The sequence below is a fragment of the Stigmatopora nigra genome, chromosome 15 (genome assembly GCF_051989575.1).
Source record: "Stigmatopora nigra isolate UIUO_SnigA chromosome 15, RoL_Snig_1.1, whole genome shotgun sequence".
NCBI lineage: Eukaryota > Metazoa > Chordata > Actinopteri > Syngnathiformes > Syngnathidae > Stigmatopora > Stigmatopora nigra.
Genome location: NC_135522.1, coordinates 12,000,885 through 12,027,500, shown reverse-complemented (window position 1 = coordinate 12,027,500; position 26,616 = coordinate 12,000,885). Strand labels below are relative to the sequence as shown.

At 40.1% G+C, this 26,616-nt stretch overlaps 2 protein-coding genes across 7 annotated transcripts in view; one reads left to right on the top strand and one right to left on the bottom strand.

The window, feature by feature from the left end:
- LOC144208402 (serine/threonine-protein phosphatase 4 catalytic subunit B) overlaps window positions 1–5,616 on the top strand; it is a 17,939-nt gene extending 12,323 nt beyond the window's left edge. For both annotated transcript variants that reach the window (XM_077734225.1, XM_077734224.1), the window contains exons 7-9: window positions 1,905–2,031; window positions 4,130–4,319; window positions 5,125–5,616. In XM_077734225.1, the coding sequence (XP_077590351.1) occupies window positions 1,905–2,031; window positions 4,130–4,319; window positions 5,125–5,254 (447 nt within the window). In that variant the 3' untranslated portion in view covers window positions 5,255–5,616. The remainder of the gene's footprint in view (window positions 1–1,904; window positions 2,032–4,129; window positions 4,320–5,124) is intronic.
- A 4,262-nt stretch (window positions 5,617–9,878) lies between these two features.
- Window positions 9,879–26,616, bottom strand: part of engase (endo-beta-N-acetylglucosaminidase) — a 46,519-nt gene continuing 29,781 nt past the window's right edge. For all 5 annotated transcript variants that reach the window (XM_077734864.1, XM_077734860.1, XM_077734863.1 and 2 more), the window contains 5 exons: window positions 22,820–23,007; window positions 22,588–22,727; window positions 17,646–17,745; window positions 13,414–13,525; window positions 9,879–10,331 (listed from right to left, as the gene is read on the bottom strand). In XM_077734864.1, coding sequence (XP_077590990.1) covers window positions 9,939–10,331; window positions 13,414–13,525; window positions 17,646–17,745; window positions 22,588–22,727; window positions 22,820–23,007 — 933 coding nt within the window. In that variant the 3' untranslated portion in view covers window positions 9,879–9,938. The remainder of the gene's footprint in view (window positions 10,332–13,413; window positions 13,526–17,645; window positions 17,746–22,587; window positions 22,728–22,819; window positions 23,008–26,616) is intronic.

Sequence of the window (26,616 nt, the reverse complement as noted above, 5' to 3'; positions counted from 1 at the left end):
AATTGTTTAGGCGCTAGAGAGACTAGGTTCATCTCACTGACCGAGAAAAACACTGAAAAACACAAAATTAGATGTTAAACTACAACCAGCAGTGAACTGGGGCACTTTCTTTGTAGGACTTCTTCTCAAAATCACAGTTCAGTGAGAAGCATAATATTGTATTAAGATATATTTTCTTGCCTTATATTTGGAGTAGAAAGAAAATATTTTGAAATGTGACTGAATAAATGCAATTTTTTGTAAGGCCACTTCCCTGTCTCATTACTTAATTAAACACAGTATACTCCTATAAGTCGTATTAACGTATTAAGTCAAAACAAGCTTGCTTTTTCTAATGAAACAATTCATATGATGCAGAATGGAGTTCAGTGTTTTGGTCTGGCACGCCACAATATTTTCAGTTTCTCATGTGCCCCCCGAGAAAAAAAATAATTGCCCAGCTCTAATGGATGCATATTAACGTAACCCCAGCCTCTACTATAGCGCCTTATAATTTCGGTGCGCTTTTTTACGGAAACAGTTTTAAAATACAGTGGTACCGCGAGATACGAGCTTAATTCGTTCCCATCGAAATGAACATAAAACAAATTAATTCGTTCCAACCTTTTGAAACAAACACCAAAAACAGGACATTGGATTGGAAAAAGGTTGTATTTGTTCTTATTTGCCATCTATTAACAAAGTAACACATAAGTAGCGGTTTAATAGTTGCGACCCTCTGGTTGCAATTACATTACACGAGGGAGTTGCGGGAAGAGAGACAGTGATGTTCTTATGAGCAGCAATCTGTGTCCGCTGTCTGCTCGTATATCAAAATATGTCTCTTATCTCAAGATAAATATTTGCCAGAAATTTTACTCGTATCTTGAATTGCTCATATGTCGAAGTACCACTGTATCCCATTTATTGAAGGAGCGCCTTATAGTGCGGAAAATAAGGTATTTACAATATTTCAATTATATAATTTGTATTAAGACAACATGGGTCTTTTCAAATGATTATAACTGCAATATTTAATAAATGTACATCGTGATAATTGTGCCAGTCTACTTTTTGTATAGGCATGAAAACTTAGCATTCTAGTAATAATAAGGGTGATCCTACTGTTGGTTTTGACGGGATTTGAGGGATTACTCTATACTCAGCGACACTTATCCTGAACTTATTCCAGCATCACAACTCCAAAAACATCTCGGGACAATCTCTACCGCTTGCGAATGAAAGCGCCAATCAGTCAGATGAATTCACAAGACTTAAAAAATCGTGTGGATTCGGGCACAATCTCGCTTCACCACTTGCACAGAAACATGCAGGTGGAATCTAATGTATATCCTGCAGTGACTACTTTCTCAGCCATTTGTAAATAAAAGCTGTTTAAGGGCAACTGCCGTTTTATGTTACTATCACAAAACAAGTAATACAATTCAAATTATCATATGATTTATTTATATTTTTGTCTATTTTATCTGTTCATGAAAATGTATGGACAGACTTTGCTGTCCTCGTTGAAAACATTGCATTATTTTGCATGAAACCCAAGTTTTATTTTTTTTCCGTGCTAAACTTCCTTTCCATCATTGTGTGTTGTATCAAATGGATGAAGTCGGCTTGTGCTATCTGGAAACATGCGCGTTAAACCTTCGTTTACATTTGCCACCTCGTCGACTTTTGGCGGGCGGTGGAATTTGTCCAATTATTTATTATGCATGAAAATGCTTATGACGTCGTGAACGCAGATAATTTACAAGCGGTATAATCTAGACTTTTAAGGTTCAAGAGAAAAAAGTTTGGTGCCTTGACAGAGTACCCTGTTTTGCTTCCTTCATCACACTCAGTTTTTCCTTTTACCTAAACTTATTTTTACATGTCTGTCTGTTGTTTTAATGCAGTCCTTTTCCCAACAGATATTTTGTGTCCATGGTGGCTTATCGCCTTCAATCCAAACACTGGATCAGATACGAACGATCGACAGGAAACAGGAAGTGCCTCATGATGGTCCTATGTGTGACCTCCTCTGGTCAGACCCAGAAGGTATACATTTAGTTTAAAATAATTAATTTTACTAACTACAATTTTCATTTTACAACTTCCCTTCTAATCCGTCCTTTAGTGGTTTACTCAACCGACTTGGGTGCGGGCAGACACGGTTTCAGTTCCCGCTGGTGGCAGTATGATTGGGAGTGCGAATGGTCGTTTCTTTGTGTGCCCTACGACTGAAAGGCATCATGGCTTTTATATTAAGTATAAAAAATCGCAACAAAAACGCGGGAAATAAAAAAAATGCCAGAAGTCAGGGCTACTCTTCCTCGGGGCTGAATTGGGTGGCGCTTAGCGCCAAAGAAGAAGAATTTCACCGCAAAAGAAGAATGGCGTGCCTAAGAAGTAGAATTTCACCGCAAAAGAAGAATGGCCTATATCTGGCCAGCGATCTGGCAGCGTAGGTGTCCGCCTCAAGCGACATCTTCCCCTTGAACCTGCCCCAGCTGGAACAGTCATCGACACTGTTCCGCACAGGAAGAGTTCGCTAAAATAACTGAAGAGAATGGTTATCTCTCCTACCAAGTTTTTTGGAAGAGGATGCCTTCCCTGATATTATTATTCAAAGATGAACTGAACATGAGGATCATCGTGTGTGGGAATGCTGCGGTCTGGCTCCTACATCCCCAAAGGATGCATGATGGGCTGGTTGAACACCCTAAATTGCCACCAGGTATGAGTGTGAGCATGATTGGTTGTCTGTCTCCTTGTGGCCTGCATCTGGCTGGCCACCAATTCAGGATGTCTCCTACCTTAGTGCCTGTTCATAACATAAACAAATTTAAATGAAGTTCGATTACGATGCAGACACACTCAAAAATAAATGTACTCTAACCTTACACTAAACTTAATTCTAATTTGGTGTTAAAGTTTGATACCTTCTCCCGGGTTGCCTCTTGTATTTGCTCCGCCAACCCCCCTGACTTTCACTATCGATGGGCTGTTAGCTTTTGTATTCCCTTCAAAATATTCTGGAAATTATGCACACGTGTCCTCACAATAAGATAACGGACGACCACTTGCCAACGAGAAGTAATATATACTCCCCGTATTAGCGATCGCTCCGCCATTCGTGCTGAGTGACGGGGAAAACAAACAAACAAATACAACGCTCCGTCCAGCGCTCGTAGATATCTTTATACACGAAAGAGATGCACCAAAAAAGACAGTGCGCTAAAATCATAACCAGCCTCGTGTCTCAAGTCTCTGAGTGAAATAATAGCATACACATTACATAGGTATCAAGGTTTATATTTTAACGATCAACCGCAAGACCATTGATCAGCCTCCATTTTTTTCGTGACGTCACCACGCCGTCATTTTGTCATGACGTCACTCACCATGGCACAATTTTGTTGTGACGTCATCCTCAACTTGAGGTTTCGTGCATGTGGTGTTTTTATGCGCATATAAGATGTACGCTCGATTCAGCCATCAGTTTTTGTCTAACAAAAGCGGATTATATGCGAGTAAACACGGTAGTTGTCACTGTCGAACAAAAATAAACCTAATTTGGCGGGAAGTTTTTTCACGTTTTATGCAAGATATGTACGTTGTTTTTTTGTTGTTGAATTTCATTCATAGACTTCAAAATCAATTTTCTTTGGGGTTTTATCTGTTTATCTTTTCTCCATTTTGGAATTAATGCCCTACCAGGGGCAGTAGCTTGCGTCATGATGTCACTGTGCCATTTTTATCGTGATGTCATCATGCCATGGCGGCATCAACTTGTCGTCTATTCGTGCATGTCGTTTTTATGCGCATATAAGCCGTGTCCTCGATTCTGTTATCTTTTTGTCTGACAAATGCGGCTTATGTGAGTAAATACGGTAATACATATTTTTGATCAATCAAATGCTTCCTCATATTAAGACAGTTTTGCAATAATAAGTATTTAAAGCAGTGATGTCCTACTTTTAGCTATGTGATTGTTTGTGGTGAAGGAAGTAGATCACCACACCCATTCATCTTTTTATCACTTTACAGGATGTTTAAGATAACTTCCTATCTACATGTGGCAAATGAGACACACTGACTTCTATAATAAATCATTTATGTCGTATTTTTTTCCACTTTGTGTTTCTGCTCTCAGACACAACAGGATGGGGCGTGAGTCCAAGAGGTGCTGGTTACCTTTTCGGTAGTGATGTGGTGGCTCAGTTCAATGCTGCCAATGACATTCACATGATTTGCAGAGCACATCAGCTTGTTATGGAGGGGTACAAGTGGCACTTTAATGAAACAGTGCTCACTGTGTGGTCAGCACCCAACTACTGTTACAGGTAAGAAACTAGAATGATCTTTCCAAATCAGTAACCGGAGAAGTAATGTGCACATAAGTAAGGCAGTTGGAAGGCCCTGCAATCGTGCTGGAAAAAAATAAAGCTGTGCAAGGATCACCGGTTTTAAAATCGGGCTTCCCACGAGTCCTAAAAAGTATTGAGTTAAATTCATGTATTTAAGGTCTTACATTGTCTTGAGTCGATCTTTAATGTCATTGTAGGTGTTAAAATTAAGGCATTTTTCAGTATATTGAATCTTCGGGAAATGCACTCTGATGCAACCTAAAATATAGTTACGTTCACTCTTTAATCGTGGTTTGAATTAAACCTGTTACATGATAATTGGAGCCAGCTGTCCCAGGTTTAATTTCTTGACCTGGTAGCCTGATATCTATCTATCTATCTATCTCTCGATCTGTCTATCTATCTCTCGATCTGTATCTCTTGATCTCTGTAGATCTGTCTCTCGTTCTCTCGATCGATCAATCTCCTTCTCGATCCATCTCACTCAATCTCTCTCTCTATCCCCCCCCTCTCTCTCGATCTCTCTCTCGATTGCTCGATCTCTCTCTCGATCGATAAATCTCTTGACCAATCGCTCTCTCTCCCTCTCCCAATCTCTCCTTCTCTCTCTCGATCTCTCTCTCGGTCAATCTCTCTCGATCTCTCTCTCGGTCAATCTCTCGATCTCTCTCGATCTATCTTAGCTCATAGTGGTACATTTACATAAGTATTGTCTTATATAACTGTTGTAAATTCATGAAAGTGTTGTGTTAATATATATTCTTAACTGCCTTTGCGACAGATGCGGTAATGTAGCTGCCATTTTGGAGCTGGATGAACATCTACAACGGGAGTTTATCATATTTGAAGCAGCGCCACAGGAAACGAGAGGCATTCCTTCTAAGAAGCCAGTTGCGGACTATTTCCTGTGAAGTATTTTCATTCGATTTCACCTGTCACCATAGTTACCTTCTGCTAGGGAATTAAGAACAGTTTGACTGAAAATCCTGTCAAAACAATGTAATCATTTTTCTTGTTTCTATCTTTTTACGTTATTTTTCTCACTTATATACATTTATTTGTGAGTGTTTTATTCTTTTTTTCATAACATCAAATCTCATTTAAAGTTGACAATTGTAACCTGGGTTTTGGCAGACTGGCCACGGAGTGACACTATTCACTGCTCTTTATTATTAGTCATTTGTAATTTAAGCTCTGTACGCTTGTCCATTTTGATATTGTGAAATGTTTTTGTATTGGTGTTTTTGCTAAATAAAAGCCAGTTGTCCGTAAAGTTGTAATGGGTCCTTTGACAATATGATTTTGCTTCATAGTGTTACAATTAATTTCTAAATTACAATATATGCATTGTATAGTAAATGTTCTCCACAAATCTAAAAAACGCTTTACAAAAGTCTTTGTGATAGGACAGAGATATTTATTTTAATCATCCTTCATGAAAGATTGAGTCATCAATTTTCTGGCAAAAAATATTCTTCAGACAAATGTGATGACAAATGATACCGGTATCCTTACAGCTTCTACCATAAGCCGTCTTTCAAGGCATTTCAGAGAATTTGGCACTATACATTGCACCACCGGGTAGCCCAACAGAGAAGGTGCTTTGGCTGAATGCACTCTTTCTGAAGGGCCCTACACTTACCTCTAGAGCCAGCTCTTCTTGATATGTTGGATTTTTGATTTTTTACAAATTCTTGCAGTGAGGTGGCCCGGTCGGAGTGGTTAACGCGTCGATCTCCCAGCTCTGGGGTACTGGGTTCAAATCCAGGTCATGTTTTTCTGTGTGGAGTTTGCTTGTTCTCCCCGGGCCTACGTGGGTTTCCCCCGGATACTCCGTTTTCCTCACACTCTAAATTGCCCCTAGGTCTGGTTGTGAGTGTACATGGTTGTCCTCCTTGTGCCCTGCAATCGGCTGGCCACCAATTCAGGGTGTCCCCTGCCTCTGGTCCAGATAGGCTCTAAAACCCCCGGGACCCTAATGAGGATAAAGCGGTTCAGAAAATGAGATGAGAAATTATTGCAGTGGAGGAGGAGCATTGTGATGGAGAATAAGATAAGGTGTCATTAGCATATTTAACTATATTGTCCCTGGACAGCTGTTTTTGTGTGTTTATTTTCTAATATACCTGACACTGATTGTATATTTTCATTTTTTACCTCGTATCTACATCGCTGCGTGTTCTTTTTTGGTTCTGGGGGATTTTTGGAAGTCATGCGGCGAAACACAGAGACAGACCGAGGCTCTCAGAGTCAAATCTCACAAAGGCAGCATAACTTTATTGCAAGTGCGACAATGTGTGATATCTGACTCAATTTTCAAATCCTTGCAAAAGTGGGCGTTGACCTGATCAGTGGGGATGTTTCAGTTTAGATAAACTTTCCAAGTTTCTCTCCTGTGGCTAGCTTGTGCGGGCAATTAGACCATCCCCCCCTCACTTGGGGGTCAAGAAGAGTTTTGTGATATTGGTCCCCTGCTAAGCTTTGAAGACTCAATGACAACTGTCGAAAACAGGGACAATTGTTTAGAAACCAACCATCTGAGCCACATTCAGAATTCACACACACATGTGACAAGCTACACAATCTGAATGACGATAAAAGTATGGGAACACTTTTATCAGGGTTTGTCAAGCCAAATGGGCCACAGCTTTGTAGTTTAATGCAATATATATCAATATGTATCTGCTGGTTGAAGGTGTCAAATGCTTTTCCGAGAACAATGAAAATTGCACCAAGTTGCCGCCTTTATGTAGTTTCGATTTTGAAGAAGATTTAAATAAGCAAACTACCGTGTTTTACTGTGAGTTTTTCGAAAGCCAAATTGCAGTCAGCAGGGTGTATGGATTGCTGTTAATGTCATCCAATTTTTTTTTAGCTAGGATTATTAGTTTTACATTATTATATATTCACTTGCAATGAAGAATGCTTTGCTTTACTTATAAACTTTGCTCATTATCATTACAGGATTATTAGTTTCACATGATTATATATTTGCTTGCAACGAAGGTAATGCTTTGTTCCTGAGAGCTTTAGTTAGACTAAACACCGAAACACCTTGCACCTTGGACTGGACTAAACAAAGAAGATTCAAAACACCTTGAGCTGCACATGGCTCAGACCTTCATTTATTTTGACTATATTGACGTCTGACTACTGTTTGTCACCCCTCCCTTGAGAGTTAAGACGTTCATTGTAACTAGGGTCCTTGAAGTTAATAAACAAGAAAAGAATCATGTGAGGCCAGAACAGAGTGGGTACTCGGAATGACCAGTTCTGTTCTCCTTGCAAAAATAAATCCAGAAGATTGTGTTTTCTTTTTGTGCGTGCATTTGGGAATGCATATTGGTGAACCCACCAGCTACCTGACTCAACACTTCACCTTCTTTTTCTTTCTCGTTACTTACTTTGTTACGAATGTCTTATCTTACGGCTGTATTTTACTCGCCTCTTTCTTAAGTTATTATCTCTAATCTTTATTTTATTATCTCTTTTATCCACCCAATTAGCCTTTTTAGTCATGTATTTTCTTATTTTGTGTGGCAAATGAGTTTTTTTAAGTGTCTTTTTATCTACTTCCTCCTATGAGGATTATGCATGCTATCAGTTATTCTATTTTTTTATATTGAGATGTTTTACTCACTCTCTTGGTACGGTATTTCTATGCTTTTACTCTATTTTAACACAACCTTCGAAGTCCCTTGACGGGGGTGCGACTCCCCTCTTCTGGAAGACCGACACACAGTCAACTCCTTGGATCGTCTGGAAAGGCCCAGCCTTTCTCGGAGATAAACCAACAAGCAGTCACGATCTGCTTCTTGATACCTTAACGTATTCCTCCGACTTACAGAAAATGCTTCCCCGACACACAGGGAACGGTATACACAGAGAATTTTCGCAATACACAGGGAAACGGGGACTTATGGATGGATTAGTTTTTACAAAATAATTTCAACCAGCACTTTACCGTCTTAGGTGACTGGCCTGATTTAATGAGATTCGTCACTGGACCTCGGGGCGACCGGACTTCAATCTCTAATGATTTCCTGAGAACCTTAATTCAAAGATTAATCTCAATGTTTTCTATGCTGGTGTTACAGTATCTACTGTTATAACTACTTTTTTTTCATTATAGTACTTACTGTTATACCTACTTTGTTTGGCCGTGAAGAAGTGCCCTTGTTATTCTAATGGAATGTTGTTATCTGTATTTTATTCTAAATGAATGTTATCTGTAACGGGCCGTATGTAGCCCGCGGGCCGAGGTTGAAAATCATGTACACACACGACTGGGGGCGGGGCGAGCGCGTCAGCAAAACGTCCTTTGGCTGGCTAGTTGGTCGGCTAATTAGTCGTTGGGCTAATTCTACATTTGGCCAGATGCCCCCTCGGCGAGTTGGCCCTGGCCAAACGTCAGTTGGCTAAATGTCTTTCGGCAAGTAGACCGGCCACTGCATTTTCCATACCGCATGGTGTCACAAAGGTTGGAGACTGGAGGCTGGAGACACCCTGAATTGGGAGATAGCCACCTACGATGCATGCTTTGGGGAAAACCCTCGCAAGTAAGCGAATGCTATTAAAGGTGGTATGCAATTCGAAGACATAAATCGAAACATAAATACAGTCATCTACTTGTGAATTTAATCCAGAACTTTTGTTCGAACTTGAAAATTTTATGTGCCCTGCACATATTCATATGCTTTAAAATAGTTCCTTCCCCCCATGGCCATTATTATGGGAGACAATATCCGTGTTGTCCGTCAGATGCCAACAAGAGTCCATTCAATGAGGACCGAAAGCCATCCACTTTGTACTTCATTTTAGACTTTTACCCTTTCACTGTGTGTGAAAATAACAGATTTTATTACGAAAGACCGGCTTTCATTTGTTATCATGAATCACCCCACTTTCTCCTGAGTCCCCACAAATAAAATATGAAATTTGGGGTTTGCTTCTGGCTGGGGCCGGGTCAGGCTTTAATACACATTGGCTGGGTTGGGTCAGGCTGGATTTTTTTAGGCCCAATCTTACCTCCAGTCTGTTTGCATTTGCTCACTGTACAATTTAACAAAATGACTGTCAAAAATCACATAACAGCCCAATTACAGATGCTGCTCTTCACTATTCAAAGGCAATTTGCAAACCACAATCATTTCTTTTTGAAAGACACGTTTCATTTGGAAAATTTTTTTCCCTTTTTTTTAAAAAAAAACTGACAGGATTTTATCATTTAATTGGTGTTTACAAATCTGTCAAAGTGGACCTGACCATGACTGGTTCTCTGTCTCCTTGTGCTCTGCGATTGGCTGGCGACCGATTCAGGGTGTTGCCTGCCTGGTGACTGTAGTTAGCTGGGTTAGGCTCCAGCAGTCCCCATGACCCATTTGAGGATAAGCATTTCGAAAAATGAATGAATGAAAAAAAGTTTTAGATTTTTCTTTTCCTCACATAAAAAAATTGAGGCAGAAAAAAAACGGTTGTATTTTATACGTCAATATATGGTGAATGCTAAAAGTGAGAAAGCAAGGAGCATTCACATAGTATTCAAAATGTTTTATTACCATCATTTTCATTGTTTCGGATTTACACGTTTTCAAATTAAATCTCAGTGTAACTGACACATCTTTTCCCCCAACAGCTCATTGGGAGTGGGAATCCATTCTGGAGTACTGGCTCCACAAGAAGTTCCAACTGGGCTGGCGGTTCAAGCACTGGGAGTTCTGTTATCCTATAAAGTTGGGAATATGCTCGACCCACCACAACCAGCTCATATTCAGGGATTTTGGTGTTTGGACCTTTCAGATGGCGGCAGTACACCTTGAAATGGCGTACAAGTTTGGTTGAGTAACTCCATTGTAACGTTGCATTGAGATACAAGCAGCAGGAAGTAGAATGGGAAGATCCACCAGCACCACGCAGCCACACAATGTCATGAATAGAAAAATCTTGAACCAATTCTGAAGGTACATGTAGACTGGCTATATCTAGAAACTTAAAAAAAAAAAGAACAGAAACAAAAAATGAAATCAGTTGTAGGGACAAATATAACATTGTTAGTGTTGGAGTAACCTCAATTAATGCCAATGTGCTCTCCTTTATAATACAGTAAAATTGAAGCATCAGGCTCTAATTGTTTTGAAGTCAAGTTTCATATTTATTTTTATAGATCTTAATGACAAATGTTTTAAAGGACTTCAGAGTCTATAGTTGACAATTATGACATCCACTGATCTGAAACTCCAAAAGAGCAGGGGGGAAAAAACTAGGAAAAATGGCAAAAATAGGATACCTTGGAAAGGGCCACAACGGTAGTAACCATAGGCAACGTATGGTAAACACTTGCAAAGCAGACTCATGTTTTTGTCATGTTTTGTTTGGGAGTTTGGTGGAGCTGTGTGCGGGTCTCTCTTTTAGCTCCCCTTCCTAATGTGACCAGGTGTGCTTGATTGCTAATTATCCGCGTGGCCGGTCTACTTGCCGAAAGACATTTGGCCGACTGACGTCTGGCCGATGTCCAACTCGCCGAGGGGGCATCTGGCCGAACGTAGAATTAGCCGAACAACTAGCCAGCCGAAGGACGTTGTGCCGACGCACTCGCCCCGCCTCCGGTCATGTGTGTGTACATGTTTTTCAACCTTGACCCCCGGGCCATATACGGCCCGTTACTGATAACATTCATTTAAAATAACAAGGGCATTTATTCACGGCCAAACATACGCAGAACAGTACGTGACAGAAGAAAAAAAGTAGTTATAACAGGAAATTGAAATTCTACTCCAGAAAATTTACACCAGCATAGAAAACATTGAGAGTAATCTTTGAATTAAGGTTCTCAGCAAATCATTTTGAATATATATTTCCTAAAATATTGGGAAATTATTTAAAATTAAAATATATTTAACAGGTATACATTTCTACATATTTCGAACTCCAAAGAGTTATCAATTAAACAACTACTACTTCGTCTTCATTTGTTCTCACGGCTGCAAGAAATGATTCCACAGTGCAAAGAAATTGATGGGAAAGTATCTTTTATTTTTACATGAATAAATACGAATACCGCAGCATAAATAAAAGTACTGGCAATTTTTAGAGACTATAACCAAGCCCAGGGTGCTTGATTTCCCGGTAAAAAAGGCACTTTTAACCCGGTACCGAACCCAATTGCAGTAAAATTATTTGTGTATACGTGTTCTGCCGATTCAAAACCAGTCTAGAGTGCGTACGGGTGTGTATTAAAAGTGGGTCCACTCGGTTCTGGTGGGTTATTTTGCGCAGGGAATGTGTCTAAAATTTTCTGGACTACGATTCCTGGACTCCCTATAATACGAGAGGGCTTAGAGAACAATACCTGAAAATGCTATTGAACACATTTACTTCTAGTCATGTGTGCCAATAAGAACAATATTTTAATTTTAAATAATTTCCCATTATTTTAGGAAATATGTATTCAAAATGATTTGCTGAGAACCTTAATTCAAAGATTAATCTCAATGTTTTCTATGCTGGTATACATTTTCAGTACTTACTGTTATCACTACTTTTTTTTCCTTTCTTCATTATAGTACTTATTGTTAAATGTGTCGTATGTGTACAGGGAGTACAGAAAAGGACTCAGTACGCAGCCTTGAGGGGAACAAGTGCTCAGTGTAATGGAGGAAGAGTGGTCAGGACCAAGTCTAACAGTTTGTGGTCGATTGGTCAAGAAGTTTTTTTATCCAGCAGCAGTTGGAAGAGGATAGTCCAAGGTGGGGGAGATTGGCAGTCAGAATGTCAGGTTTTATGGTGTTAAAGGCTGAGCTATAATCAATGAAAAGCATCCTCACATAATTCCCATGTTGTTCCAGGTGGCTCAGTGCTGTATGTAGAGCAATGGTAATAGCATCCTCAGTGGACCTGTTTGCTCTATAAGCAAACTGGTGAGGGTCAACTGAGGAAGGGATTGTATTCCTGATATGGCGGGCGACCAACATTTCAAAGCACTTCATAATCACAGGCGTGAGTGAGTGCAACAGGCCTATAATCATTCAAGTTTCTGGGAATGATGACAATTAGGTTTTTGTTGTTGATGATGACGACAAAGCCGATGTCCGATTATTATTATTGTCTACCCGTCAGTGTTCATATGTGGTATTTTACTGAGTTCTAAGTTTGTATGGCTTTTCTGTTAGTTCTTATTAAAACCTTCAGTTTTGTGCACCAGCACGCTTGTTTGCGTCAACTTCCTGCATCTTTGGGTCCGACCTAGTATGCATACATTAGAGAGATGGAGAGAGAGATTTACTATAAACTGGCCGAAAGAAGCTATCTATTGACAATTGCACAGTTTTCTTCTTTTTTCATCATAAATGATGCAGTGGCACTGTGTGGCATCATTCAATTGATTTGCAACCTTTGTGCAACGTTCAATATTTGGGTCCTGCTGCTCGATCTTTGTGTTTATGAATGGTACTGACGGTCGAACGATTCAAGTTGTATTCCCATGCAACGCTCACCACTTTCTCATGCGCATCAACCTTCTTTATTATTACAAATTAAATGGCTTGCCGCTTTCTTGCACTTACGTCACTAGAATCCTTTCGCTTTTCACCAACCATATTGAATAATGGATGCACGAGATATGTAATGATAGAAATGAAAAAAAGTTCTTTGCGCACTGGAGATACGTCACGCACTTCCGCACTGCAACGAACTGGGCAGAGGAAGGTGGATGCTGGGTGAGCGGAGCTTTTGCAGCGCCCGGCGTCGGTATTAGCAGCAGAAAGAAGCGCTACTCGGAAAAAGGCACGCAATACAAAATTGAACTTATGAACATTTTTCGACTTAAACACAATTTGCAGACATGTTCGTATGTACCGTTGTTCGTAAGTTGAATGTTCGAAAGTAGGGGAGCTTCTGTGTATGGGACTACATGGAAGCATGAATAATAGTAAAAGTATATTAGGGGTGATCCTACTTTGCGATTTTTCTATTATCGCACCAATATCTGGTCTACATTATGCGTGAAATTCGAGGGAAGACTGTAGTTTACTATATTCCTGGCCTCAAAAAACAATTCAACTATTAGTCTTACCATTATTTCTCCCATTCTGCAGCTGAAGGCTGTGTCACTAGGCTCGCCAACCATCTGGATGTTAAGACCAATTTCTTTAAGAATACAGCCTTTCAGATTCAATTTGGAAAACCTACACCAGGGAACATAGAGACAATTTGGATTTAATAAAGTAATACATAAATGATCTAACCTGATAGGTGAAGAAAAATATTACAATTCAAGAGTGCATTGGATATGTTTTGCAATACTGAATGGATATGTACCATTAATACAAAAGCATGTTAAAAAAAAACCTAATGAATGGATAAGTAATGGCTAATAATTTCTGTGTACAAAATACATTCCTGTGTCAAACATTCATATACTGTGTGGGCGCGCGTGGGCACCTAGGCTCCCGGAACACTTTGTAATATGAGGAGAAAGTCCCCACAGTCCAAGTGGTGTATCTGAAGTTTTTGGGCCCTGAATTAGGTTTTTTTTTTCCATATTACTGTGATTTAATTTCAATATGATGCCAAGGTCCCTATTATTATCAATTTTTCTGGTGTCTAGATGACGTAATTTGCATGTTTTTTTTCTAGGTCCCAGCTGTATTCATGTGTATGGAATTAAAGCACACTGTATGTGGCCTTTGAACTACAATTTGATACTCATTTCTCTTGAACGGTCCTAATTAACTAGTTAGTTTTTGTGGCTCCCTTTAGTTCGTGGGCATCGTCCTTCAGGTAATCATTAGTGCATGCCAGCTCCTTCCAGTAAAACAACAGAGGGCCAAAAGAGAAGATGAAGTCGATGTACAGGCAAAAGTGAAAGGTACTAAGCCAATTTATGATAAAAATGTGTTTTCTTTAGCAAATTGGCACTTTTAAAAATAAATACTTTGATGAAATTATTGTAGTTGTCTTTTTACTGATGAATCTAAATCAGATAAGATTACTTGATTTATTTCCTCTTAATAGAGGTAGTAACTCCTAAATCATAGATAACATCATCCAGCTTATGCCAATCAAGATTTCACTCAGAGTGTGATGTAATGTTTGTCAATTAACAATTCATCGACTGGACATTTCGTCGACGGACAATTCGTCGTCGGACACTTCTTCGCCATGGATATTTAGACGGTTCTACTAACCACTAACCTTAACCACTATCTCCTGACCCTAATTCTAATCACTAACCTCAACCACTATCCCCTAACCCTAATTCTAACCGCTAACCTTAACCACTATCCCCTAACCCTAATTCCAACCACTAACCTTAACCACTATCCCCTAACCCTAATTCCAACCACTAACCTTAACCACTATCCCCTAACCCTAATTCTCACCACTAACCTTAACTATCCCTATCCCCTAGCCCGCAACAAATTGCCTGCTGATAAATTGTCTGTCGACGAAATGTCCGGTCAACGAACTGTCTGGCGACACATTTTCCGGTCACGTACATATGACGTTGTTTCCTCTATTCCCGCACATGACTTAATTGGTTGGTATCCGAGATAAACACATTGCTTGATTTTTGTTACGTCAAAATTATTTCTAAACAGATGTTCTGAAATCATATTTACATTTTTTACATTGAATTTTATAGATTAAGTAATACAGATTTTTGTTATATCACTGATCAAGACCCAATAAAACTTTCTAAAAAATAATTTACTTTTGCACTATTGCATTATATTCCAACTGGTTTGAAACATCTGTACCCTTACAACTTAGTTGAGAGAACATGCATGTTTCTCGTCTCCGAAATGTGTGGCATTTGTGACTTCAACATTTGTAGATAACTATGTGTACCTACGGCTATTTTATTTTAGAACCATTACTAGAAAGTGGGCGGCCCGGTGAGGCGAGTCGCTAGCGCGTCGGCCTCACAGCTCTGATTGCCTGTCTCCTTGTGCCCTGCGATTGGCTGGCTCTGCCTTTGGCCCAGAATCAGCTGGGATAGGCGCCAGCACACCCGCGACTCTAACGAGGATAAAGCAGTTCAGAAAATGAGATGAGATAATAGAACACTGTAGGACATCTATCCAATCAATAAAACACCTTTTTCAGTTATTGCAACAGCCGAAGGGGAAAATGATAAGAACACACAAACATAAGACTTTTCCTCTTCTGTAGATGTCCACTGAGAAGACTAATGAGGAAATCTTAAGTTCAACTCAGATGATGTTACAAAACATTTACAGTGGTATCTCGCCATATGAGTGCCCCGACATACGAGCAATTTGATATACAGGAAAAATTTCTAGCAAATATTTATCTTGAGATACGAGACAAATTTTGATAAACGAGCAGACATCGGACGCGAGAGGCTGCTCATAAGAACATCATGGGCACCGTCTCTCTCCCCGCAACTCCCTGGTGTAATGTCTGGTTGAAACTCCCTCGTTTAATGTCTCTACGAGCATGGAGGGAGCATTGCATTTTTTCAGTGTTTTTTTTCCTCGTTAGTCAGTGCAAATGGCGTATATACTACTTCTCGTTGGCAAGAGATTGTGCGGTATCCTGTTGTGAGGACATTTGTGTGCATCATTTTGGGAATATTTTAAAGGTAAAGAAAAGCAAACAACCCTTGATGGGTTGCATCTGAAAGCCAGGGTGGAGGCGGGGAAAATAGAGTCAACCCGGGAGAAGAAAGATAAAAACATTTAAAACAGAATTAAAATTAAGTTTAGTGTAAGGTTTGATAAAACTTATTTTTTTGAGTGTCTGCATCGTAGTCCAAGTTCATTTAAATATGTTTATGTTACGAGTGCATTGCCGTGCAAAAAGTCTCCCTTCCGCGAAATCCGTCTAATTTTAGTATACTATTAAACACATTTTAGTAATATTAAACCACCAGTTATTTGTTACCTTGTTAATAGATGGCAAATTAGAAAAATATAAAAATATTTTTCCAATCCAATAGCCTGTTGTTTTTTTTCAGAGGGTTGGAACAAATTAATTTGTTTTTAGTTCATTTCGATGGGAAACGTTTGTTTGAGTTACGAGAATATCAACATACGAGCTCAGTCCAGAAACCCATTAAGCTCATATCTACAGTAACCACTGTACAGTGGTACCTCTACATACATGGTTAATTCATTCCGTCAAAGCTGACTGCTGCAAAGTTCCACCAAAGACACACGTGTAAAGATTGAGAGAAATTAATTTTGAATCGATACAGGAATCATGCATTGAAATAACGCAGAGTTAATTTTCTTTTAACACCTTTAGTTTTGTTCTTAAACAGATTCTGCTCTGCATTATTTGATCCAGTCATAGTCTTTTATGTCCTTTTCAGCTACAAATTGTGTTAATTTTATCCTCAACAATGAAAACTTTGTGGCCTCAAAGTTTTCTTAATTATGCTGTGATGTATGATGCCATTTTGAGGAAACTTCTCTACTGTTTGATACAGGGTTTTATGTAAATGTTGACACCTTAATCCCCAGGTTTCATAAATTACATTGCGTGTCCAAATGCTGTCAAATTTTAGTATCCATTCTGTCCCGCAAGTCAAAGTTTGCCTACCCCTGGTATAAACAAACTTGCCACTCTTATACTATTATAGTCCCAAATTAAACACTATCAATAAGCTGCCATTGACGGCGGTAGACGTCCGATTCATGTTGACTGAGGTACAGATGCTATTTCTGTTATTAGAGTATATATAACGCAACAGTTAACATGAATCGGACGTATAACACCGTCAATGGCAGCCGGACGTCCAGCTGCCATTGACAGAGGTACGGGCCGTAGTTTGAAAAACATGTACACACACGCCAATACGAGCAAATCCGGGAGCGAGCGAGCAAATTCGGCGACGAATAACATGTACACACGCTAATAATACGAAACTTATTGATAGAAATGAATGCTCTAACATTTACAAACTCTCTCTCCCTCACTATTATAATTTTGCGAGTGAGAGATTACTCTCTCTTGCTCTCTTTCCCTCTCTCTCTCGCTCTCTCTCACTCTCTCTCTCTCGCTCTATCTCTTTTTCTCTCTTTCTCTCGCTCTCTCGCACTCTCTCTCCCTCTCTCTCTTTCTCTCGCTCTCTTTCTCTCTCTCTCGCTCTCTCTCTCTCACACTCTCCCTCTCTTTCCCTCGCTCTTTCGCTGAATCCGGCAACGAAACGTCCGTTTGACGAAACGTCCGGGGACCAAGGGTCTGTCGACCAAACGTCTGTCTACCAAATGTCCGGGTACCAGAAAGGGATGGAAACAAAATGGTTAGATGTTTGTGATGGCCAAACAGTTTTACCTGACGGTCCAAGTTGTATTCCAAGTATTTTCCTTTATAGAGGGAAACTGTTGAATTAATTCATGATCTTCAGGGAGTAGGACTGGAGACACGCGTGTTACTGAAGAGAGGAGATAAAATGTATTTGATGATTGTACGCAATAAAATTAGTATCTCTGTTTCAATTATTGGTCTCGTTGCTATTGGTATTGTAGTTATTGTTATAAGGCTGTCACAACTAATCAATGAAATCAATAAAAACTGATGTATGAATATTTTGAAAATGAATTTGATAATTGGCATGTGTAATCGAATTAGCGAACAGTGTAATTGAATTAGCGAATGGAAATCAATAAAACAAAGGGATTCTCAATCAACATTACACGAAAGTGCAGATTTTATATTCTCTTTCAGTTGTATAGGTCAAATAGAGAAAAACCCGGAAACATGAGCATTTTCATTTGATGTTTGAAACTATGTTAAACTGATCATCCTTGGTTAAAAAAAAAATCATTTTGTCCCCTCAATGAGTAATCACCTTTTCATGTTTGTAGTTTTCGTGTGTCCCAATGATCCTAGTAGCTATGTTGTTTGCGGCTTTGTGCCCTTGGTAGACAAATTGGTCCGAGGTGACCGACTAGACAAAGAATGACTCAGAAGCCCTCTGATCATGAACAACATAATTGAGTGACAACAACGGTTGGGAAGGAGTCTGGCTCTTGGGACAGGAATGTCACCCCTAATGTTGGGAATGTCGGTTTGGTTTTTAAGGCCCCACAAAAATGAATAATACAAATAGACACACTTCCGAAGCTCAGTTCAAACTTCAAGCCATCAATTATGCAGGGAAACATGGGAATAGTGCATCTGCGAGGGAATTTTAGATTTAAAAAAATCCATGGTTAGCAAATGGATGAAGCAGGAGAACTATCTTCGCCAAGTCAAGAAGAAGAAGCTGAGTTGATTTGCGATTCCATGCGTGCCTATTGCCCATCTACAGCAGGGGTGAAAAAGAAAGTCACAAAAATGAACTCTGACCTGGCCCCCATTCACGGAGGCTTAACTAAAGAACTCCCACCGCTGGACATCGGCATCAACCGGGCGTTCAAAGCAAAGTTGCGAGCGGCATGGGAACAATGGATGAAAGGTGCCGAACACAGCTTTACAAAGGATGGCAGGCAGCGCCAGGCTAGTTACGCCACTATTTGCGAATGGATTGTAACCGCGTGGACTAATGTGTCTGCTTGCACTGTTGTTCGAGCTTTTTCCAATGCCAGCATCATCGGCCACGTCTTGAACAATCGGGTGAAGATAGGGGCAGAGCTGTCAACCGATTACCACCTGGTGTTGATTTTGCTCCGATGGTGAGGGAAGATGCTGGTCCTGCCCGGCAGACCCAAACGTTTAGTGAGGGTCTGCTGGGAACACTTGGCAGAGTCCCCATCAAGGAAATTCAACTCCCACCTCCGACAGAATTCTCTCATATCCGAGTAAAGGCGGGAGATATTGAGTCATAGTAGACCATGTTTCACGCCACTATCACCGAAATGGCTGACCGGAACTTCGGCCGCAAGTTGGTTGATGCCTTTCATGCCGGTAATCCCAGTAACCGATGGTGGACACTGACCATAAGGGATGCCGTTAGGCTGAAGAAGTAGTCCTGTTGGGCCTTTTTGGCCCGCGGACTCCGAAAGCCATTCATGGGTCCCAGCTGGCCAGGCGGCATGCGGCTCTGTTCTCTCTGTAGCAAAACACCGGTCTGGGGAGGAGTTTGGTGAGGCCATGATGAACAAATTCAAGGCAATTTTGATACACCATCCGACGTCTCAGGAGGGGAAAGCGGTACATCAACAACACAGTGTAGAGTGGAGAGGTGGCACTGCTAACCTCGATTCGGGATATTGTGAAATGGTGTGCCAGATACTTTGAAGACCTCAACTCCACTGACAAGCATTCCCAAGATGAAGCAGAGCCTGGAGACACAGTGGCAGTTTCTTCTATCTCTGGATTTGAGTCACTGAGGTGGTTAAAAACGTCCTCGGTGGCAAGGGCCCGTGTGTGAATGAGATTGGCTTGGATGCAGCCTTCAGATCCAGCGACAGGGCACTCTAAGGCACAGCTAGTACCAACCTAAAGAGAGGCATCAAGGCTGCAAAAACATAATACATAAGGGCGATAAAGGGCACCATAACCCCCGAATGATACGGCGTCACCAACTGTTGGGTTTATTCTGTATTACTATTATACATATATGTTTAGTAATCCATTTCTTTGTTAAATCATTAAATGTCTTTCTATTGTTCGGCTCGAGGACATAAACTGCCACCTAGTCCACTCTCACATGGACTTCTCCAAGGATTGTTGACGCTACATCTCACCCAGTATCGGGCTGTGAGGGTTGTTGATCGGGACGATATCTGCCATTTCCAGCAACGGAGCCCATAACAAAGATGTTGTTTCTGCCATTTTCATAACACTCGTGACGCACTTCGGGCTTCTTTATGTAATTGTAAAGATGGCGCCGTTCAAGCGGGAGCCTGTGGCAGTAGCTCTGCACCAAGGGTGTCAGACTCTTATGTTTTTCATGTTTTACAGCCCTTTTATCTTTTTTTAAATGACATTTTAATATTTCCTAATACATTCTTTTTTACTTTACTTTGTACTTTATACTTTTTACTTTAATGTTTTTACAACTTTCCTTGTTCTGTTAGCCTGGCATCTTTCGGCCACTTCTTTTTTTTTTTTGGGACCAGCCAGCAATGCCTACGCTGTCACACACATGGAACTAGCTGTTACAATACGCAGCAGAAGGAGCAACACCTCGGTACCGCCGGAGGTCTGGAGCTGGACAAAAGTGCTGGGAGAAGAGGCAACGCTTCTGACCAACCATTCCATCGTGGGATGGGATGGAAGAGCTGTCGGCCCCTACCAGCAACGGAGTCAAGGTTTTCTGCCCTGCTGCTGTTTTCTTCAGCTTCAGACTACTGAGTAACTGTGCGGATAAGCTTGCAAGAGCGACTCTGCGTATTCTCCACCTTGGTCACAGTCTGCAGCAGTTTCCTCACAAATTGGGATACTGACATTTTAAAGGGTTTAGTTGGTAGTTGTGTTGGCATCGTGGAAGAAATGAGAACATTTACAAATAAAGTATACACCTCTTCTTCCGAAAATTTCAATTTACAAAAAGTCTTGGAACAAATTAATTTCGTAAGTAGGGGTACGACTATACTTAAAACAATACACTTGTACCGTTAAGTCAGTAAGATTTAATAAAAGAAGTTCTCCTGAATTTTTTCTTGTAACTTTGAAGATGCCAAAACAACTAAGTTAAATTGTGAAGTTAATAAAAAGTGCCTTTGCTTAATCGTTCGTTGCATTAGTTCGATTAGTCATTTCTGAAAATAATCATAAGTTGCAGCCTTATGATATTTGTACTGAAACTTGAACGTATGTTCAAAAACTGATCTACATGAACTGCATGATTAGGTGTATAAGCATTTTGGAAAGTGCTTATTTGATGTCGAGCAGTTTTCTAAAGACTAATTAGACACCTGATCTAAATCTTATAACCAGTTAATAAATTACTTGAACATTTGGACCCTAATGAGGATTTAAGAAGAACTATGCAAAACCAAGGAAGGGGAATGAAACAACAAAAATAAATGAACTGAAACTGTTTGTTTATCACTTGCTAAAAAGTAATGACCACTATTAAAAGCCAACATTTTCTCAAAATTCATTTTTTCAGTCAGTCATTTACAGTCATGTTGCAGATGTTGGGCGCAACAAGACAGTCTTTTTTAATTTTTGCAAAGATCCTGAGCATTATGAAACAAATAAGTGAAGTGGCACGCCCCGAAAAATTACTTCTGCGTTGCACCGAAATATTGAATTAGCTGTCTATCAAAGGGCGGTCCTTGACCCAATTTAAAGTGCTTACCACGGCCAACTGCAGCACAGTAAGCATCAGACGGCATCAACGCAAAAAAGGTTTCAAAAGCAAAAAAGAAACTATTCAGCGATGTCAGCTCCTTCAGTGCTAAAAACTGGAGCTGATCAGCTTTCTTGCCTAGATCCTCCTAAGATGTTCTATCACCGATGAGATGCTTCAAAGCACACAAACACACAACTCTCCCATTGCATTCCGGCAAGCACTCGGGAAATTCACAATTATATACTTTTTGTGATTTTTCTGGTTTTGGTTTTGTTGTGCACGCTTTGTTATTTTGCAGTTTTGGCATTTTATGTTACAAGAGGTCAATTTTGTTCCTTAACATTCTTACGAAACAGGGATAACAAGTATTGTCTTAAAGTATAATTTAGATTGGGTCATGTAAACTGACAAATACTTGTAAAGAGGTACATCTACTCAAAATACAAAATTTTTAAGTTACCAAGCACTTTGATATGCAAATGACCGTTACAATATATGAAAACGAGATCAAAGAAAATCACCAGGCCCTGTTATCCATTGAGGAAAATAGAATGTAAGAAAGTGCGGTTGACTGATTTTGCAAGCCAATACAGGCTGTAATCCACCTACTAGCATCACTACGCTATTGAAGCAGAAGGAAGCATTAAGAGTGATGACTCCTTGTATGTTCTCGCTGTACTGGACGAGATGGAGAGACTGTTACTCCTTTGGAGTTCTATTTAATGCTAAGTTGTTTTTATTTTATAATTGGAAGTTGTTTGTGTGTTTATGTGCATGTATTTATTTGCTAATGTTCACTTGGGGCTTACAACTACCATTACCTCTGCACAAATAGAAATTTTTAGTTGGTGGTTATTTGAGGACCGTGGAACAAATTTGAGAATTTACATATAAAGAACTGCTTTACTGATGCAATATCCAAGTTAGGAAACAAGTCCTGGAACCAATTAATTTTGTGAATCCAGGTACCACTGTAGTTGGACATCCCTTATCAAAATGTTTTTGAAACCAGGCGAATTAGATACCTACATTTGACATCCTGTTTTTGCTCGTCTTCACTCAGAAGAGCATTCGATACTTTGAGCTCCAGCGAAATTGTAACTTGAGAAGATGACTTGTACACAAAGCAAACCAGTGCCTCAGACAGAGGCACGTGTACAGACAAAATCCTGTAAGTCACATGAACGCAAAAAAATGGGACATAATGGGGCAAACATACGCCTACAGACGATTATGTAAGACAGAGAAAATCAGGACAGACTTAGCACAAATGGGTGATGTATGTATTGCGGGGATGAGACCATCTATGAGCAGTGAACATCCTCCATTCCAGGCGTCCTCTGGGCAACCACGGCTCTGTATCCAGCCATGACCATCCAGTTGCTCATAGTAGTACCATGGCTGGATTTCCTGCGCAGTCAGGTTGAACCAATTCCTTTTTCTTTCACACTAAAACCCAAGGACATAAAATACAGCAGACAAACAAATTATTTTTTCAGTGATGTAAAAATATAGCATCAAGTGAGAATTGCAATCTGAAGGAACAGCGCCAAACCATGAAAGGGCTCATTGTATTTTGGTCCGGAACTAAGACGGCGGGCTATGGACTACCCTGGTGTGAATAAATGCAGTCTCAGATTTTTATGGAAGCTCGATTTTAACAATGAGAATTCTTTTTTTAAATGAGAAAATTACATTAAAATAAGTAGTTGATCCTCGTGCAACACATGATTTAATGACGTTATCAATTATTTTATTTATACAATTATTACAACTTATTTTATTGTTGTTTATCTCAACCTTAAGCTCTACCTGTATAGTGGTACCTGTACATACGAGCATTTCAAGATACAAGTAAAATTTGGAACAAATATTTATCTCTAGATATAAGAAACATTTTCAGATTCGAGAAAGCCAGGTGGCAAAGACATGAGGCTGTTTATCATTGTATCTTTTTTTGCCGCATCTGTCAATCATGTATAACAGATATCTGCGAGCACTGGGCGGAGCATTGTATTTTTTTCAGTGTTTTTTTTCCCGTCACTCAGCGCAAATGGCGGAGCGATCGCTATGAGTATATATATATTTTTTTTCATTAGCTGCTCATAAGAACATCAGGGGAACTGGCTCGTAACTCCCTCTTTGTATTGTCTCTGGTCGCAACTACCTCTTTGCTCTGCGAGCACTGGCGGGGCGTTGCATTTATTCAGTGATTACCCCCCCCCCTCCCCCCCCTTAGCCTGTGTGCATCATTTTTGGAATATTTTGAAGGGAATACAAAAGCAACAACCCTCGATAGGTTGCATCTGAAAGGCAGGATAGAGGCGGGGCAAATACAGCTAATCCAGGAGAAGAAAGGTATCAAAATTAAAAAAAAACAATTTGAATTAAGTTTAGTGAAACTTTAGATTAAACTTTTTGAGTGTCTGCATCGTAGTCCAAGTTCATTTGAATTTGTTTATGTTATGTAACGAGCACGTAGCCGTTCAAAAAGTCTCCCCACACGCCCCTCTGTAACTCTCTCTCCCCTCTACGTCTCATTTTAGAACTATTAAACACATTTTAGTACGATTAAACCACTACTTATTTGTTACTTTGTTAATAAATGGTAAATTAGAACAAATAAAAACGTTTTTTCCAATACAATATCCTATATTTGGTGTTTTTTCAGAGGTTTGGAACCAATGTTCCCTTTAAGCTGCGCTACTCCACCCCCTTCCCAATGATGCCGCCGTTCACGCGGCAGCCACTGGCAGTAGCTCTGTCCACTCTTATGTTTTTCGTGTATTATAGCCCTTCTATCTTTTTTTAAAATTCAATTTTAATATTTCTTAATGCATTCCTTTTTACTTTATTATGCAAATAGAAGAACAAGGGGTGAAATCGGGTGAGAACTGTCTAAATCGGTTGTGTGCGTGCGTTTAATGTGTGCGTGTGTGTTTAGTATGTGTGTTTGTTTGTCTTCAACCTACACAATGGACTATGAATGGAAATTAGCCTTTGGCTACAATCTTACATACACATGTTCATTAACATGAATTTATATGTGTTCATTAATATGCACTGTCCCTTATTAAATAAATCAAAGCAAAATCATGAAAAAATATTGGACATAAATGGAAACTTGACTATCTCAAGTTACAGGTTCAGCAGAAAAGTCAGAAGGACAGATGTGTAAAATAAGGTAAAATTTAAGTTGGAGTTGTGCATATTCCAATGGCATTTATGAAGATGTTTTATTCATAGATATTTTTTCATTCATTTTCTGAACCGCTTTATCCACTTTATCACTCGCGGGGGTGCTGGAGTCTATCCCTGCTGACTTTGGCCCTTGGGGGGGGGACACCCTGTATCGGTGCCAGCCAATCGCAGGGCACAAGAAGACGGACAGCCATGCACACTCAGACCCAGACCTAGGGGTAATTTTAGAGTGTCCAATCAGCCTACAGTGCATCTTTTTGGGATGTGGGAGGAAATCGGAGTACTCAGAGAAAACCCACGCAGGCCCAGGGAGAATATGCAAATTCAACACAGGTAGACCGACCTGGATTTGAACCCCGGACCCTAGAGCTGTGAGGCCGACGCGCGAACCACACATCCGCCGAGCTGCCCATTCATAGATATTAATCAATACATTTTATTATTACTAAATCATTTATGTGTAGTAGACATGCACCTGTTTATGGCAGGTGTGATACTGGTGTATGCCCATAGCGTGCAATGATGATGTTGCTCACACTCGTACTCAGTGTGCTCAAGGAGGTTGTCTTTCTGCCCAGACAAACAAAAAATTAGAGGGAACATTGGTTGGAACAAATTAATTTGTTTTTAGTTCATTCCTATGGGAAACATTTATTTCAGTTATGAGAAAATTGTATCTCGAGGAAAGACTTTTATATTAAGTATTTTAATTTAAAAAAGTTCACAAAAATGTCAAAATACACGCAATAACTCGCAAGCGGAAGACGGGAGAACCACTAAAGTCTGTGCCAAAGAAGAAAAATAGATGAGCACAAGGAGGATGCTGTCAGCCTTATCCAAAAATAGAGCTCTTTGGGTGGACCGAAGGGCCAGACAGTCTAACCCTAACCCTAACCCCCTAACCCTAACCCTAACCCAGACAGCCGCTGGAGAGAGGAGCTGAAATTGGATTTCATCTTGCGAGCATCAGACTGATGCTGATTTGGGATGGAAGGTTCATCACACTCGTGAGCCACTCAACCCCCCAAATGAATGAAAGTCTTGTTGAAATGATGAGATCGTAGAATGAGGAAAGAGAGAACAAAGATCATAACAATGATGAGAAAATTTTGGTCTTAATTTGAAAAATCGGCAAGGTCTTCAACATGGAAAAGTTTGCAACAAAAGGTACCAACATGGTAATAGCAATTCGGCAATTTGGCAATCGTCCTAATGTTCTCATGTCCTTGTACATAAAAAACAGAAAAAAGGAGAAAAAAATCAAAAATAAACGGCAGTCACAACTGCAGTCACAACTCCACCTCCCCATGTTCCTTGTGCACAGAAAAAGCTGCTGCCGAGGCTCCTGCTTCGTCTTGGACGCCTCTCGAATCGGATGAAGAGGAATTTTTTACGGTCGCCCCATGTAGCGTGGCGCGACCAGGGGAATTGTTACCCATACGTGGTGACGATAGAGGAAAGGAGACCGTTCTGTTCGCATTTGTAGGCTTTGTTTAATCCCTCAACAAAACTTATAAAACAACAGGGGCTTGAATCAACCAACAGCAACTGAAACTAAACATGTAGTGATATACCATGAAGTGCCGTAGGCTACGTCTCGGCGTAGCGTGGTGTGGTGTAAGTGACGTTAGCATGATATGAAGTTGATCCGACGACGACTATCACTAACCGTAGTCCTTAAATAACTCAGGAAACATAATCAAGTAATTGAACACAGCTGAACTGAAAATGACGTCAAACCAGGAGGGGCAAACGAGCCACTACTGACAGAATTATCTGACTTGAAAGCTTTCAATAACCTGTACAGTAAATCTTTATTTTTATCATCTTTACCTGAGCTTCAACGTACTGCACAGG